This window comes from Channa argus, chromosome 21 (assembly GCF_033026475.1).
Source record: "Channa argus isolate prfri chromosome 21, Channa argus male v1.0, whole genome shotgun sequence".
Classification (NCBI taxonomy): domain Eukaryota; kingdom Metazoa; phylum Chordata; class Actinopteri; order Anabantiformes; family Channidae; genus Channa; species Channa argus.
This window is the reverse complement of record NC_090217.1, coordinates 18,292,730-18,311,371: the sequence shown is the minus strand read 5'-3', so window position 1 is coordinate 18,311,371 and position 18,642 is coordinate 18,292,730. Positions and strand designations below refer to the sequence as shown.

The following is an 18,642-nucleotide window of genomic DNA, read 5'->3' as shown; positions in this document are numbered from 1 at the left end:
GTGTACAAGGCTGACATTTGTAATCAGAGCGGTTGAGTGCTACTGTACTTTGGTACATACAAATAAGGCTGCAAATGGTGCTTAATACAGCTTAGAGCAATGTATGCTTATAAAGGTTGTGAAAAATTACAAAGGCAGTACTGTTAAGGCTATTTAACTGTCTGTCCATCAAGAGGCTAAGCAGTGTTTATGCATATTGCAGCTTATTTGCAATGGTACATTCTCTACATTTACTGGTAAATATTCCAAAGTATTTTCTGCTTGCTAGACAGTTAAACGAGGTCTTTGTGATGTGGCACTGGCCCTAAAAGTATGTACTGTAGGTCCACCTTTAAGTGGAAATAATGACATTTAATAACAATAATAACTTTTTTTAGCAAAACGTAAGAAAAAGTTTGAAGCTTGAATAAGCTTGAATTAAATGAAATAAAGCTTGGAATAGAAGTACTGTGTCAGAAACATTAAACCCATATTTTGGCTTGGACATCCTTACCTGGCTATCTAGGTAAATAAGGTTCCTCTGCAGGTGATGTGAAAGTACGTCAGTCTGCAGTAGCCACAGAAGAAGAAGGAGAAGAAGCAGAAGAGGTGAGGTCAAGGTTTTTTGGCAGATATAGACAAAGACATGTAAAGCAGGGATAGGACAAAGAAAGTAGGGGAGGAGGGAATCAAAGGCATACAAAAAGGTAGCATTCTTAAATGAATAAATACTAGGGAAGACGATAATCTGATATGCAGGGCTGCAGATTTAATAATGCATATCATATTTCTTTTAAGGAAAATGAACTGCAATGCATTTCTAGTTAACTGTCCTAAGGTTGATTAGATGTTTTGAAATTGTAGATGAAATAATATTGAAAAAGTTTTCAATTCAAGTCAGTTTAATTCAATTCAACTTTATTTATATAGCGCCAATTCACAACAAAGTCATTTCAAGGCACTTTACAGAATAAAGTCAAGACTATAAAGATGTGTAGAGAGAACCCAACAATTCCCGCTTGAGCAATGACTGGCTAAAAAACCTAATTGAACCTACCGTAACTGACAGAATCAAACTGTCCAATATCTGAATTACTGCAGAGTTGAAAGAGGTTTACTGTATCTAACAATCATAAGATAGACCTAGTTATAATGTGGACATGATGTATAAACTGTGACAAGGAGTCACTTCACTAATCTAAAATAGTCTAGTAAGTTGAAAAAATAAATGATATGACAGTAATGCAGCTTTTCTGACCAGGAAGAAAACAAAAGACATTTGACCTCTACCACCATGACTGCATTTACAAGCACTTACTGGGCGACTTCACCAATTTTCAACTTTCTTTCTATGGCTTTAGTTTATAGTATAAATGTACAACAATGCTTTTAAACTTTCTTCACACTTCCCTATATTAAAATATTTGTCTGCTTCTAACTAGAAAACTCATCCAGATGACCCAGAGGGGTTTTTCGTGATTAGGAGTTCAGGTGATGTCATCTGAAGGAGCTCTGGAAAAAGAGGTTGACTATGATTACAAACTACATATCATGAGCAGTGAGATGACATAATCTTAACTCATGGTTCCTCCAAGTGATGTCATCTAGAGGCATTTTTTTAGTTAGAAGTAGAACAGAGATATTAATGTATGTAAGTCAAACATTAGTTTAATGTACTACCCAAACTAGAACCAAAAAAAGCAGGTTTAAAATCAGTAAAGGCATCCTTTAAGTAATCAGTTTAGAGAAACCTGGTTACTGGAAATCTGCGTATACATGCAGCAGCTAATTAACCTGATTTCTCCTCCACCTCATTCTAATTTTGCAAGTCTGACTCTATCCTGAATCACCTACCCAAGTTTGGAGACCAGCTTTCCTCTTGACAGTTGAGAAATCTGGTTTTCAGAGATAACCTCTATAAATGCACTGCATGTTATCATCGAAAATCCCACTGTACAGCATCTAGTCTCATATTATTGACCATATGTATGGTTCAGTACAGCACCAACCACCAACCAATAAGCCAGTAGGTTGAATATCAACAATGTGGGTGTTATTTGGTGGCATCTAGTGGCCAGAGTAAATATGACAGAAGCATATGACACAGTAGCATCTAGTGATGTAACTTAAAAGTGATAAACTCCACATACTGACAACAAAATACAGGACTTTGACATAAGAGACATTAGTTTGTACATTTATTTTAACCACGGCCACAATGTTTTCTAATCTATCAATTAGCTTTTGTATCTCAACTTAGCCTTGTAGATTTGATGCCTATATATAATAAAGTTGTATATAATGATAACAAACATCTGATGAGAACCACCTTCTGTCCCTAATAGCAGGTACAAAAAGGATCCACTCAACAATATATAAAAACTAATAAGAACCGACGAGGGACCACACCAGAAGTTACAGTTTAATAGGGTGCACAAATATTTTTTTATTTATTTCTATTGTATTGCTCAACATGTAAACATGTAGACTGTTAGGAAGTCATGTGTTAACAGGCATCCTGTAATATAAATTACAAAAATAATTGCAAAACTTCGAGCAGTCAACCAAAAATAGATGCAGTTTTGCATAACAATTTTCAAATACCAGACGTTTTCTTATGTTGATATCCATGCATTGTTCAGATGCAGAAGTCTTAACTGATTAGTTAAAACCTTAACTGATTGACCCTAATTGATCTAAATGAATGCAAAAAACAAACAAACAAAAAACAAACACAGCACACTTAAACTAGATTATGGAGCAAATCAAGCTGCAAAGAGACAACGAATGATGTGTTGTTTGATGCATTAGCTTCAGTGCACAAATGCTCTCCTAGCTCAACTATAAAAGCCTCAAGTCAACGTGCATTGACAGGAACAGTGCCCCCATGCAAACACACACACACATAGATGTCCAAAGGATCTATGTTTCATTGGACAGGAATTTTGCAATCCTGTTGGACTTTTGTAAAATATATTCTAAGAGCTAACCAAACTTATTAAAATGTATTTTTTTACATTAACTTATGAATCACACTTCATTGGAAGTTACAAGTTACATTAATCACATTTTGACAACATACGTATATGGTAGTAGTCAAGCTATTTACCTGGTTAAGAAGAAACTCTAACCTGCTGGAAGTGCTAGATAAAGTGTCTGGAAAGTCAAAAGGAAATGTCTTCAACAGTTCATTAACTTGTGTCAGCGCACCAAGAAAGGGCTTGCCTAATAGTAGGGAGACTCCGTTTCATCACAGAACATTATAGTTTATGTGGAAGAAACTGCCAGTAGTGTCTTACATAAAGATCCTCCCCTTGCACATGAACACACCAAATGGGGGTTTTTTACTGCTTGGTTGGGAGGCAAAAACGTGTGCATGCTTACACCTGTACGTATACATTCAGTGCTGACCTTAGCGTTGGGCCCCTCCATACCTAGGGCCATTAGCTGAGCTACTGTGTGCTCCCGCAGGCTGTTGAGCTCCGCCTGCTGCCGGCGGAGCTTGATCAGCAGCAGGGTCAGCTCCTCGGGCTGCACAGAGCAACACACAGAGGAGAGAAGAAGAGCTGCCACACTGACAATATTACAACATCCACTGACTAACTAAAAAAATAACTCAGTTTAGGAGGAGACGAAGCACAGCGACAGCTTTTTTTTTTGTCTGGACTAAATATTAGAGTCCAATAAAGACAATGATACATGTGATGAAGACACAAGATTATGCATTTAAACACTTCATTAACATTCTAAATCCAAAGTTATATAATATGCAGATGACTACCTTGTTTACAGTAAAAATGTACAGACTTTTCAGTACACAGCCTCATATATCTTTTTCCTTCACTCCGAGACATTATGATCAAAAACCTCTAAATGCAACATGAGACAGGCAATCATTTAATTAAACCTTATTAATGGACTGTGTTGCCAAGAGACTGTTTCAGGATAGAATAGGTAAAGCTTCAGTTTTATTGGGAAAAGCTTGAATAATTAGCTATTTTGGCCATTAGTTGACAGATCAGCTCCAAAACAAGCTGGCAAACAATTCTGACATATTCATTTTTTACTAAGTTGTACAGACTACCATGCTAGAACTTATTTTAAATATTTAGCATGTCTTTAGCCATGTACTGGGTAAAGTCAACATTGACTCCCTGTTTGGGAGGTCAAGTCGGTCATCATCAACTCTCCCAAAGCAACAAAATGCACCAAAAGAGGCAAAAGAAGGTTCTGTAGAATTACAGTCACCTGGACTGAGCTTATCACTATAAGTGACCACCTTCACGTTAGATGTAATTTACATTTGTAACATAAAAGCTATGATTTGTGGAGATTTAATGTTACACTTTTAAACCTTAGAATGAATAGTGGACTTTTGCTTTTGCCCAGTAACATGGCTGTAAATAATTGATGCCAGCTGTGCAAACTGATTAACAAACAACAAACTGTGACCAATTGTTTGTCTGATGAGGTACAAAGCCGATGTTAAACTTATACAAAATCAAAAAGGTTCCTACATATACAATGTAGCTGGGTGAGGTAGGAAATATACTCCATATTTGGCAAATTCAATTAAGCATATCAAATGGAGAGGAAGTAGTTTCTGATATTTAGGGAGCTGTTTCCTGACATCATGATCTTGCTATTGTCCACTGTGTGTGAGCAACATGTCAACAACAAAACATTTGTGTACTACAACCATTTAGTTTGTCTTAGTGTCATTACAATTTCTCCTAGTTTAATTGTCAAGACCAAAGATTTAGTGATAGACTGGTGCACAGACACTGTCCCTGCAGAAAGTTCTTATAGGTAGAGGTGGGTGTCTCATATACACATACAAACACACACACAAACACACAGCATATCATCACTTGGAACAAAGTGAGATAAAGAAACAGGCATTGAAATTCACTGTAAGCACTGAAGTGCAAAAAGTCATGTAGAAAATTACTCATCAGTCTGTGGAGGCCCTTGACTGCCATCAAGCAATCACAATATTAGTCACAGCTTGCCTCATACAAAAATATCAGCTCTCACTCTGAGCAAAGACAATTTCACTTGCTACCATTGTATGTGTGTGTACACTGTTACAGACAATGGCATTGTCAGTAATTACATTGGTCCCAGAGAGACAATTGGAAATACAGCAATAAGAGGCTGCTGAGAACAAAACATTGATATGGACAAATCAGGTATAGGCACCAAGGACTGGTTTTCAGTTGGGTAAATTGCTTTGAAAATTCTGTTTGTAAGGATGAATTGAGAGCAGGTGGACAGTAGTTTAAATCTCGTAATACGGAGAGCGTGGGAAGAGAGAAAATGCACTTTAAGACTTACTGTCTTGCCTTGCAGGGACTGTGGGGTGATGGCCTGAGGAGGAACACTGGCTGCAATGGATCTTCGATCAGGTGTGTAGCCATACTGTGGGAGAGACATGAGAATGGAATGAATTTGATAGACAAAAGTATGTAAGCCGCTCTGTTTCACCCAACCTATTCAGATAATGACTTGAAAAAGTGGCTCCCAACCTTTTTTTTTGCATATGATATATATATGTAATTTCAAATATAGTAGATAAAATGTCCAGTGAGCTGGAAGTAAGCTCAGGATGCACAGAACAAAGAGCCACAGAAATCTCTTAACAGGGGCAGAACAAAGAGTAAACGTATGTGGTTTTCTTGGAGCTTTATTTTGTTCTTTGCACCTGATTTAATCCAAGCAAACCCAGTGTATGGTTACCCCACTGCACACTAGTCAGGGGGCTGCTTCCTTCAGAAAGAGAAGAAGACAAAAAAAAATTGCTAGTTCAGTTAAAAAAACCCTTGGAGTGCTGGTCGTTATATTCTTTGACACTGACATGGCATTCAGTGATCCCATTTGAAGGCACATTTTACAATAAATTCAGCAACTTTATGTGTAAGAATAGTCCGGGGGTTTTCGCTCCTGCGCATTGAATGCACATGTCTCGGTAGACAGGCCAAACTCAGCACAACACACCAAAGAGTGAAAAAACTGAGCACAGGCTCAATTTGAGTACTGCTAATATGTCAAATAAGTCTTTTAATTTAGGATGCAGATGGAGGGACTGTCTGGAGCCTGTCTGGTTTAATGTAGGGATTCCTGTGTCACTTGTAGTCACATTTTAGACAATTTTAGACAGTTTTATTGGGTATTAGAAAGGTCTGTGGACTGAAAACATAAATACACAGCAACTGTTAGCCAACTTATGTGACTTCCATCTGGCTGTGCAAATACAAGCAGAAAAAATAAATACATAAAAAAATGTAAAAGATGGTACATAGTTCTTGGGGGAGCTACTCACGGGTAGTAACTAGAAATGATTCCTTAGTACTCTTTGGTTTGAAAGCTACTATGTGTTTGCACTGCTATGCAGGTAACATACAGCTCTTTCAAGAGAATACCAGAGACAGATCTAAAATATTTTACCAGGATGTCCAGACAGGGGCACATGCTCAAAATAGGTTGGCACATTTGGAAAATTATTTAAGTGTTCAACTTAATTTTAAAAACATTTTTGGAAATAATAAACTGTATATTAATAGTATATTAATATACTATGATATATATTAATACTAATGTGTTTATAACATGTCTGTTATAAGTTATTTGTTATAAGTTATTATAATTAAACAAATCTTTTGGAGGACTAATCTGCCTGGTTGCAACTGCTACAAATTTGTTTTGGGACAAAATATATAAAACCACATAAATGTATAAAATAAAAACTAAAAAAAAAAATTAAAAGATGTTTTACAATATTAGTGATCTATTTCAACTTCAGGTTTGGCCAGTTCTACAGTCCTACAGCAGGTACCAACCTCTTTTTTTAATCCGGCAGGGCACTCACCTGACCCACAGTGAGCAACTGTTGCTCCTGGTGGGCCAAGGACACTTCGACATGTAGCTGGAAGCGGGGATCAAACCACTGACCCTGTGGTCCATGGACAACTGCCTTACCAACTGAGCTACAGCCGCCCCACTGTTCATTTCAGTTCATTTGTAAAGCACAAAAGTGACCTGTTATCACTACAGGAACAATCATTTTAGTGGACAGTTGTGAAAACTGTTTTCCCTTGTTTACACTTGTCTCAATTACTGTAATGTACTGTTCACTGGCCTTTAAAGAGACTTGGAACTTGGAAACAATGCATGTGTGTACAGTAAATACACATTATGTGATTCACACTTCAGTGTCACCTTAACAATATTGTACATTTAAGAAAGTGAAACACTGAAGATGAATGACTTTAACAGTAAAACAATGACTTGCAGTAATGTGGAGTTTGATAATAGTAATTAATTAGCTAATGCAAGCAGCAAAATTTTAATGCCATTTAACTGAATCCATTCAGGGATGTAACCAAGAATAAAATCAATGCACCAAAACAGAAACAATCTTCAAACAAAAAGGTAACAATAGGAAACAGTCAATCAGAGCTTTCCTTGTCAGCAAACACAAAACACTGATTAGGCTCAATTATTTTCAGTGTCAATAAATTCCGCTGCTACACTGGGGTAAAAGGAATGTACTGCACTGAGGCAGAACACTGATAAGCTGAGAAGACAATAGGCAAATTTCTTTAAGCCATTTTAGTTTATATTCAATCTTACATACTACAGTAGATTAACACATGGGCAAAGTAGGCAACACTTCAAATTTCTGAGGTTTTTTGGATTAATTAATTGGAAATGTGCAACATTAAACTGCACCATCAACTGAAGCTGAGATGATATGAACATTCACATTGGTCCAGCCATTTTAATCACTCTTATCAATTGGCTGTAGTGCATATTCTGCAATTAGTTTCCAATCAAATATATTTTGGTGAGGAGGGCTTAAATCAGGGCCTACAGCCCTTAACTGCAAGGTGGGTTGATTTGGTTTTGCGGTCCATTTTGTTCTACAAACATTTGCTACAGTACAACAACCTTATCAAATAAGTGTCCTTTAATTGTACATCATTATGAAAATGACTTGTTTTGTGAATTAAAAAAAAAATCTATGAAAAAAGTGTTTGTACAGAACAGAAAATCACTTCTTAATCACTACACTGACCATCTTATTCCTTTGCACTCAACTTTCATGGACTTGGCCTCATTCATTTTCTACTCTGTTCAAGTCAGGTTTCTTAAGCCAGTGGTGTTCTCTGTGGCTCCATTTTCTCTCCTGCTGTGAATACAGAGCAGATCGTGCATTAACATCACCTGTCTACAGTGTCTCACTCAGAGTGCAAACTTGATCTTAGGTGTCAGTGTGACTCACAATCTGGGGATGAGGACTGGACCTGGGCTTTACAGTTGTGACAGGAGGATTGGATTCTTCCACTGAAGTGAGAATCATCCACTGAATGCAAAACTTAACTCTGCATCCTGCTCATATCTCCCTGAAAATTCTTGTGGGGGAATCAGAAGGAACATCTGTGGTCACTTCAGATCCGGGACTTTTCCTGTATCTGACAAGGACCCCCTCAGAATATGCAGGAGGGTGTGCCAAGAACATGAGTGAGTTTTTCAATCAGAGAGCAAAGATTTTCTCAAATTTTTCTCTTCTGCTTGGAGAGATAAAAGAGAGAGCTGCAAAGAGACAGAGTCATCTCCAGCTATTTCCTGTTTGCTTTTGAGATCAGAGATTGTCAGAATGATTTATATTTAAAAGAACATATTATCATGGGACTGCTTGATTTCCTTTCAAAACCTGAGTGACACGTCATTATGATATTATCGTTCAGAAATTCTGAGTACTGTCACTGCACCCAGCACTTATTGGTTGAGAAATATAGTGTAGCAGACCAATCTGACTGCTCTGGAAACCCAATGACTTGTTTTAAAAGTTTTAATTGTTCATGTCCAAGATCAGTGATTGTGAGACTCAAGTTGATCTTTTTGAGGTTACACGTCAATTTTTTATTTTCACCGGAGATGTAGTTGATGATTTTTATCAAATAGAATTAAATCCCTCCCTACAGCTATCTAGCTTTGATGTGTTCATCCATCCATTAATTATCTGTAACCACTTTTCCTGTTTTAGGTGGGGCTGGAGTCTGGAGAGATACACAGACAGACAATTCACACTCGCATTCACACCTACAGGCAGTTTCAATTAACCTAACATCTTTGGAGTGGGAGGAAGCTGAAGTACATTTCATTGGTTACTGAGGTCTGCAGTAACTGCTTTGTTAAGCCATAGGTTCATGTACACAAGGACATGGGAGGGGAGAGTTTAGTATTTTGCAGGTATTTTTAAAAAATTATGTGATGGAGTAATTTCTTGCTAAAAATCTATGTTTTGTTGAAACTAAATATTACTAAATTGTCGAAATAAAAGTATTAAAAATGTATCATAATAATCGTCGTCCACAGACCACAGGGTCAGTGGTTCGATCCCCGTTCCCGGCTATATGTCGAACTATCTCTGGGCAAGACACTGAACCCCTAACAGCCCATTGCCCTCCCCAGCTGTGCAGTGCCGGTCCAAGCCCGGTAGAAATTGGAGAGGGTTGCGTCAGGAAGGGCATCCAGCATAAAAACTGTGCCAAATCAACATGCAGACAATCACGGGATAAGCTGAAAGGACGAAAAAAAAAGTATTTACACATGAGTAACTATTTGTTGTGGTTTGCCTTGAGGTCCAGCTGTCAGGAGGCCATGAGATCCTGTCATCTGCAAACATGTCACCTGTTTCCATTTCTACGCAGATGACACAATTCTGTATCTCTGTTGTAGCTGATGGACTGAACCCTGTCCGCAAGTATATATCCTGTATTTCACAAATAAGCAGTTTTGGTTAAGGATGTGCAAACAACACTGCTGTGATAAAATCTGTTCTCTGTTGGCTGTGAAATGTATTTAAAGGGTCATAACAAAGATTTGTCATTATGGTTGCTCAAAACTACATAACTGAACCAACATTTTCGGTACCTCACAATTCAGTCTTTTCACTGGCTGTCTCACAGTTCTGTGTAAAGCACAGTGTATTGCAAGTAAGTATTGTACCATCTTAGCCAAATTATGTGCCATGTCTTCTACCTTGGCGAGGTGTGCCCTGTGTCTGCGGTCCAGCGTCGCATCCCCTTTGAAGACCGGTGAGGACACCTCAGAGTGGGAGCTGCTGGGGTTGTGTGAAACCTGCTGGCGAGGAGGAGAGAAGGTGCTGTAGAGAGCCAGAGTGCCGTGAGATGGTGAGGTGGGGATGGAGTGAGCCATAACGTGTTCGGAGAGGTTGCCCATAGTCTTTGTGCTGGGCAGGGTACCATAATGACCCACAGCTGCAATCAGAACAAACAGGAGGAGAGAGAAGAGTCACAGTGGAGTCAGAAGCTTTCTTTGAACATAAAATTGGAGTTATATTCCACAACTGAGTAGGCAGCCATTTGAAAAAATTACTCAAATATTATTTTTAAAACACGCTGACATACTGTATGTTAATATGGAGCACTTAAGTCAGCCTAAGAGCATGCCTAGTAACACATATTTGGCTTTTCTTACTTGTAGTAATTACTTAGTATTATTACTTATTACTGTAGTATTACTTGAAGTAATGATGATGGCCAAAATATCAGAGCTATATGGAAGGATTTTTCATTGTCTAGTGTATAGAGTAATATGGCTATGTTTGATTTCTTCTGGATTGTTCTATGACTTGGAAGCAGTGCTTTAACTAGTTTTTTACCATCTCATGTGAAAATACAAAATCTGTAGGAAAGATCTTTTTGCAGAGACATGGGTCCTGAAAATAACTGGCAACCCTACCTACTGAACAGAAAATGTACCAACCTACAATAAGGCTTAGTATAGCAAATTTACATTACCGGTCATTGCTCCTACTGTAGGACAGGAAGAAGTATTATAATTGTGGGTGGTATATGCACCTGTCGGCTGAGCCAGACTTTGCCTGGAGAAGGCCTGCCTCTGCTGCCACTCATACAGCTGCCACATAGTGTCATCCCTCATCGACCTCCTCTTCTCTGCTGATGTGGCTGTGGTGGTAGAAGCAGGGCGGAGGGCGCGGTCGTACACCGATCCCACCACACTGCAGATGCTCTCCGGTCTCATCACGCTGTTTCGGGGCAGTGTGCGATAGCCCTCAGGGTATCGGGGCACAATCTGAGCACGGTGGCTGGGCATGTTCCTGGGTAGGGTCTGGTAGGATGTAACACTGGGAAAGAAAACACTATAAATAAATACTATGAATTCTGGTTGATTTTTATTCTATTACCTCAAGGAGGGGTGAGAGGTCAGGTTTAGAGCTAATATATCAAACATGAACTGTTTGCAAGACCAAAGTAAGATTCAAAATACATTGAGGAAAAGCCTAAAGAAAATAATACATTTGGATTTATCACTGTTGGAGATTCTTATGACTGTAGCCTAAAAGACCTATTTAACCAAACAAAACAAGTCTATGGTCCTTTAAAATTTTCTACAACTGAGAGTAAAAGTAAAGAAAAGGAAGGAAACAATACACAGTACTCATTGTTAAACAGTAGCCAATGTGATGCACCCCAGTAAGAGTCTGGGTGCTAATTTGACCTGCCTGTAGTACAGAGCTACTGATAATAGTTGTTATCAGCAGTTAAAAATCCTATTTTAAAATGAGCTCTTTTCAAAATGAGTGAACATATTTGAAAAAATCTAATTTCTTAGTTACAACTTCTGATATGTTGTAGTAAAGTACTGCTACACCAGAGTACCAGAGGTTTGCTCTTCTTGTGTTAGTTAGAAAAAGAAAAACAGCAGCATGCACCAACCAAACTTTGGAGATACTAGTGTTAAAGTGACTACATTTAGTTGTATAGTTAGATAGCAAACAGTCAACCAAGTTGGGTTTATTGAAGAGGTCACAAAGAGGACAAGGAGGCACGGGATGTGTCATGTTTAGAGGAACGCTTAAGATCACAGTCACTTTGTTGTTACAAGGCCCAAAGCAATGTAGTGGATAGTGGGTCCTGGGGTCAGAAGATCTACAAGAAGGTGCCATCAAAGGGTCTTATTGCTTCACAACTGTCATAGACAGATAACTTAAAAAGGGACAATAATCGTAGAGGTGGTCTTACTCGAATCTGACACTTCAGCAAATATTTCACTCCGAAGATTGTTGTATGACGCTCATCAAACATTTTTTGTACTTGTTTCTCAACTTAGCCGATGACGGATCAATTGTACATACAAGTACAGTAATCTCACAATCATGTTTGCAAAACAGCTTAAATAAACAAGTTTCTCAAAACATGGTTGAACTCACAAAACCCGCAGAACTCGTTAAGAAACCGTGTGCCTCCACAGCTACACACTGAACCTTTTTCTTCTACCTTGTTGCGGTCCACACCACCTTGTAGTCAGTTCCTCTGCTCCAGCTACCGTGTCACGTCTGCACCCTTCAGTGGCTGAGCTGAACTGAACGCTCTTGTAACAAAATCATTGCTATCCGTTGTTTCCTTGACTACTGGACAACAAACCTAAAAGGTAAACTACAAAGGCAACTGTCAAAAGCTATATGATGTCTCTATATATATATAATCAGTACACATAACACCATACACAATACATACTACATAAACAAAAACCAAAACTGAGGAAACCCTAGGTTGGCTCATACAAGAATGATGACTGTCAACTGCGTGCACCTGGTTTCTTCATTCATGTTTTGTGATGGTGGTTCCTTTCTTGGGTTTGTGTATAAATAGAAAGGGTTTGAGAAATACAATTCAGAAGACACCAACAGTCAAGTGTTCTTCTCAATGCCAGCATGTATTAAACTGAGATGGTTAATCACGCTGAGTTCTGTCTACAATTCTTCTGAGATCTAATAACAGTTAACTAAGGAAGAGGGAAAACTTCTATCACATTTGGCAATGAGGATGGGATGGACATTCTGATTATCGCCTGAGTTCAGACTAAAGGTTACTGCCGACCCTGGGAAAGTTCCGCTTCGACAAACAGAGATCCGAATCCCACCTGATGTCAGGGACAGGTGGTGGACAGCAGATGCTCCATTCAAGCAATAAGTGAGTACAGCGTCATGAACCATTTCTTTTTAGTAGTAGGTCACCAAGTTTGCATAAAGCATGTGTGGTAGCAACTGTAATATTCTTGTAAAGTCTGTGTGGTCTAGAGTGAATTTAGATTTGTGTAAAGCCTGCGTGGTAGTGAACACTTTGTGTAAAGCCTGTGTGGTAGTGATCAATTGTCTGTGTAATCCTGTGTGTTCTGAAAGAAAAAAGAAAAATAAGGTAAAAAGGTGAAATAAGGGAAAATAGATACACGTATACTACTGAGAAGTACCATCCTGAATAACTAAAGAAATGAATCAAAAATAGATCAATTTAATTAAAGATAAGTTATCTTACATATATGAAAGTATAAAGTCTGGTTTTGGTTCCATTTGAATAAAACGGGTGAATGACTGAGAAAATACAGACAAAAAAAAAGCTTTGTTATGACTCCTTCAGTGTCTTCAGTACAACCCACTGTGCATAGGGTAGTTGCTTGGAGCGAATGTGTCATAAAAAATGTATAAGTGTATGTGTGATCCAACCATACGATGAGATGGGAAGTGCAGTATGACTGAGTAAATTGTGTGTGATTGATAAGCCCATTGAAAGTTTAAGCACAAACCACAGTAAGTCAAGACAAAATGGGGAACAAAATGGGGAAATTTGAAAAATTATTTGATCCTCTTACAGGCCCTGCTGAAGAAATAGCAGATAAATAGGAAGGAAGAACACAAGTGGTTCCCTTGAAAGGTACACTAAGTACGGACTGTTTAGAATGCTGTAAAGTAATGTTATAAGAAAGAGAAGAGGAAGTGAAAAGAAAAGGAAAGTAGGGAAGAACGAAATAGATTGGTACTCTTTCCAAAATTAGGTGAGAGAGGCTGAAGGAGGAAAAAAATCTTCTGCAGGATTGATGTCAAAAATAAAAGAGTTAAGTATAGAGGAGAAAAATGAGAAACAGAAATGTAGGGCAAGAGATAGGATCCTGCCCTTTCTAGGCCTATTGCCCCTCGAGGCTTCACAGGGTCAAGCTGTGCCCCTGCAAATGACCAAGCACATGCGGCTCAGAAGAGGAGGATATTGAGTAAATTTACTGCCACAAAATCCTGAAGCACAGGCACACTGGACTCCACTGGAAGTCCTTGTCTACAGCAGCCGGATGAACTGAAGGAGGTGGCAGAGGAATTTCCTAATCCCCAAAGAACTGATGCTGGGAAATGGGTTGCAGCAATAAAACAACTACTTCCTATGTATAACTTTGCAAGAGATAGAAGCTGTATGTTGTAAATTTTTAAAGCTACGAAGCTACATCAGATTACAAAACACCACCTTGAGTAACTCGCTAACATATAAATTAGAGGTATTCATAGCTTATATTCTCAATCTGAACTAAGCATAACACTTGACACTGACAGCTAAAAAGATGTTTATGCTTGACATATTACCTGACAAATCGTGGGCTATAAGCAAATTTGATTTCAGAGATATTCATGGTGCAACTCCGGTTGATGTACAGCCAAAGTCTAAATTTAGACTATGTAAGCGACAATATCCACTTAGTGCTGAAGTGGTAGAGGACATTGCTCCTGTCATTCAATCATTAATAGATAAAAGTGCCGTAGTGGAATGTCCCCAGGCACCATGCCCCCCCCCCATCCTGCCTGCAAAGAAACCAAAGGGGGATGGAGACCGGTCCAAGACTTTAGAGCTGTAAATTAAACAGTTCACCATCCGGCTCCAACAGTGCCTAATATAACAACTCTGAAGTGTCAGGTTCCAGGAGATGCCTGCTGGTTCCTTGGTTATTGATTTAGCAAATGCATATTTTAATATTCCTGTGCATACTGACTCACAATTCTGGTTTGCTTTCACTTTCAATGGTAAACGGTAAACTTGGATGCATTTCGTGCAGGGTTTTTCTTCCAGTCCTACTTTATTTTCTATGGTAGTGGCAGAATCTCGCATTGGGAGCTCCCATTTAGTAGTACACTAATTCAGAATGTTGTTGACTTGTTAATTTGTTCACAAACTCAGATGGCCAAACTGACACAGTGTCCCAACTTTGTTTTCTGGCAGAAAACGGCCACAAGGTTTTGAAAGATAAGTTACAACTTGTCTCGCAATCTGTGTGCTATTGTGGCCATATCATAACTCCCGAGGTTCATAATTGGGTCCTAAATGCATCCAATCAATACTGGATGTGCAAAAAACCAAAAATTGAAAAACAATTCATGTTCATATTTTTAGGCTTAGCAACCTATTGCTGCTACCTATTGCTCAACTTTACTCCCTACAGCCAAAGATGGATAACCACATTCCGGTTTATGTACTTCTGACTGTGTTTTCTGTAGATCTACAATGAGGAATCCCTCAAATGGCTCACCTTTTGTGGCTTATGCCAATGGTAACTCTCTTATGCAGCAGACTTGGTTGCTCTATCCTGTGTTTTCATTTTAGGAGCTGCACAGCACATTCACCTGCTCGCTCTCTCCTTCTTTTCCCCAATTTTTATTACTGCTATTAAAACAATAAAACCAACTCTGAATGACTTCCATACTGGATCGGTCGGATTAACAATGACCGCAACCGGTGGTGTTGACCTACAGGGTACTGGTGGAAAATGGACTGAACACTTTCTTCCAGAAGAGGCAGGAACATAGGGTGACATATGAGAGCGGAGGTAGAAGTACTACATCTTGTTTAGACGTTGTAATCTGAAAGAGATTAGTGACTGCAATGTATTGGTAGGGGAGAGTGTAGCCAGACAACAAAGGATGGTGGTGTGTAAAAGGAATCTGGTGGTGAGGAAGATGCAGAGGACAAAGGCAGAGCAGCGGACAAAGTGGTGGAAGTTGAAAAAGGAAGAATGTTGGGTAGTTTTCAGGGAGGAACTGAGACAGACGCTGGGTGGTCAGAAAGTGCTCCCAGATGACTGGACCACTACAGCTAATATGATCAGGGAGACAGGTAGGAGGGTACTTGGTGCGTCATCTGGAAAGAGGAAAGTGGACAAGGACACTTGGTGGTGGAACGAGGAAGTTCAGGAGTGTATACAGCGAAAGAGGTTAGCTAAGAAGTAGTGGGAGACTGAGAAGACTGAAGAGAGTAGACAGGAGTACAGGGAGATACAGCGTAAGGTGAAGATAGAGGTGGCAAAGGCCAAACAAAGAGCATATGAGGACTTGTATGTTAGGTTGGACACTAAAGAGGGAGAGGTGGATTTTTACAGGTTGGCCAGACAAAGAGATAGAGATGGGAAGGATGTGCAGCAGGTTAGTGTGATTAAAGATAAGGATGGAAATGTACCGACAGGTGCCAGGAGTGTGATGGGAAGATGGAAGGAGAACTATGAAGAGTTGATGAACGAGGAAAATTAAAGGGAACGAAGAGTAGAAGAGGTGACTGGTGTGGAGCAGGACGTAGCAAAGATTAGTAAGAGTGAAGTGAGGAGGACATTGAAGAGGATGAAGAGCGGAAAGGCAGTTGGTCCTGATGACAAACCTGTTGAGGTATGGAAGTGTCTAGGAGAGGTGGCAGTAGAGTTTCTGACTAGTTTGTTTAACAAGATCTTGGAGAGTGAGAGGATGCTGAGGACTGGAGGAGAAGTGTACTGGTGCCAATTTATAAGAACAAGGGAGATGTGCAGAGCTGTGGCAACTACAGAGGAATAAAGCTGATGAGCCAAACAATGAAGTTGTGGGAAATAGTAGTGGAAGCTCGGCTAAGGGCAGAGGTGAACATTTGTGAGCAGCAATATGGTTTCATGCCTAGAAAGAGTCCAACAGATGAAGTATTTGATGCTGATGGAGAAGTACAGAGAAGGTCATAGGGAGTTGCATTGTGTCTTTGTAGATTTAGAGAAAGCGTATGACAGGGTGCTGAGAGAGGAGCTGTGGTATGAGGACGTCTGGAGTGGCAGAGAAGTATGTTAGAGTGGTGCAGGACATGTATGAGAGCTGTAAGACAGTGATGAGGTGCTGTAGGTGTGACAGAGGAGTTCAAGGTGGAGGCGGGTCTGCATCAAGGATCAGCTCTGAGCCCCTTCTTGTTTGCTCTGGTGATGGACAGACTGACAGATGAGGTTAGACAAGAATCTCCATGGTCTATGATGTTGCAGATTACATTCTGATTTGTAGTGAGAGCAGGGAGCAGGTGGAGGAAAATTTAGAGAGGTGGAGGTCTGCTCTGGAAAACAAAGGATTGAAGCTTAGCCGCAGTAAAACAGAATACATGTGTGTCAATGAGAGGGACCCAGGTGGAACAGTGAGGTTACATGGAACAGAGGTGAAGAAGGTGCAGGACTTTAAGTACTTAGGGTCAACGGTTCATAGCAACGGAGAGTGTGGAAAAGAGGTGAAGAGCCGAGTGCAAGCAGGTTGGAACAGGTGGAGAAAAGTGTCAGGTGTGTTGTGTGATAAAAGAGTATCAGCAAAGGTGTTCAAGACGGTGGTGAGACCAGAGATGTTGTTCAGCTTACAGACAGTGGCACTGAAGAAAAGACAGGAGGCAAAGATGGAGGTAGCAGAGCTTAAGATGTTGAGGTTCTCTTTGGGACTGACGAGGATGGACAGGATCGGGAATGAGGACATCAGAGGGACAGCTCATGTTAGATGTTTTGGAGATAAAGTCAGAGAGGCCAGATTGAGGTGGTTTGGACATGTTCAGAGGAGAAACTGTGAATATATCGGTAGAAGGATGCTGAGGTTGGAGCTGCCAGGCAGGAGGTCTAGAGGACGACCAAAGAGGAGATTTATGTTATAATGAATTTAACACATGAGGCTAATTCACCCTGGTCAATTTATTTCGGAAAGTGTTTTACTTGTCAGTGGTAGACATGATTCTGGCTATTACTTGTGTTTCATAGCAGAGTGTGTGTTTACAGGGGGATCTGACTTTTAAATTACTCCCAGACTTCTCATACAACCACTGAAGTTCTGCATCATGATTGTAAGAAATAAAAGAGGAAAATAACTTAAGACACATGTCTGGTAGTGCATGAATGGACACATGCACACATTAATTGCTGCTCATGGTTGTTATCTGTGTGTTTACTACTATACTGTGAAGCACTCAACTCACTTTAAAAAGCAGGACTGTTACCAACAATAGAAATCAGCGCCCCAACAAACATCCTCTATTTCCCTCCTTTAAGCTAGGTGCTGGTAAAGATGACAAATCTGGCTCAGCAGCACTCAGCTTGCTCTCATTACATCATTCCATTACTTATTCATGGCAGCAGAAGGAGAGGGGAAGCGCTGAGGGCGAGGGAGGCAGTGGCGCTCTGCACTTCTGTTCCGCTGTGTTCCTCGGTACAGTCAGCAAAATGACAGCTAAACACTAGCACTCCAAGCTGAAATTTATATCTGTGGTGACACAAAAAGCCTTCTATTCCCTTTGGCCTGCAAAGGTCACGGAAAAAGGACGAAGGAAAATACATGGGAAGGGAGGGGTGGACCGGAAAGATAGAATGGCAGTGAGAAGTTAAAAAAAGGTTTAAAGTCTTATGAGGTAGCATTAGAGTGAAGAAAGAATGAATGGCAGTGTAAGATGGCATCTATCTCATTGTGTTTTAGTCATACTTCTATTCAATTCATATATGACATAGCAGCATTGATTTAAGAAGAAAAGATGGAAGCCAATCAGGGTCCAG

At 39.7% G+C, this 18,642-nt stretch overlaps 1 protein-coding gene across 25 annotated transcripts in view; it reads right to left on the bottom strand.

The window, feature by feature from the left end:
• Positions 1–18,642, bottom strand: part of plekha5 (pleckstrin homology domain containing, family A member 5) — a 220,552-nt gene that overhangs the window by 30,636 nt on the left and 171,274 nt on the right. For 19 of the 25 annotated variants that reach the window (XR_010911952.1, XR_010911955.1, XR_010911956.1 and 16 more), the window contains 5 exons: positions 10,869–11,155; positions 10,027–10,265; positions 5,317–5,400; positions 3,391–3,510; positions 494–547 (listed from right to left, as the gene is read on the bottom strand). Coding sequence is in view for 19 of the 25 variants with exons in the window: in XM_067489761.1 (XP_067345862.1) it covers positions 494–547; positions 3,391–3,510; positions 5,317–5,400; positions 10,027–10,265; positions 10,869–11,155 (784 nt within the window). In the remaining 6 variants the exon portion in view is untranslated. Of the gene's footprint in view, positions 1–493; positions 548–604; positions 1,492–3,390; positions 3,511–5,316; positions 5,401–10,026; positions 10,266–10,868; positions 11,156–18,642 lie in introns of those variants that run through there. The other 6 variants (XM_067489765.1, XM_067489770.1, XM_067489780.1 and 3 more) reach the window with 5 other exon arrangements.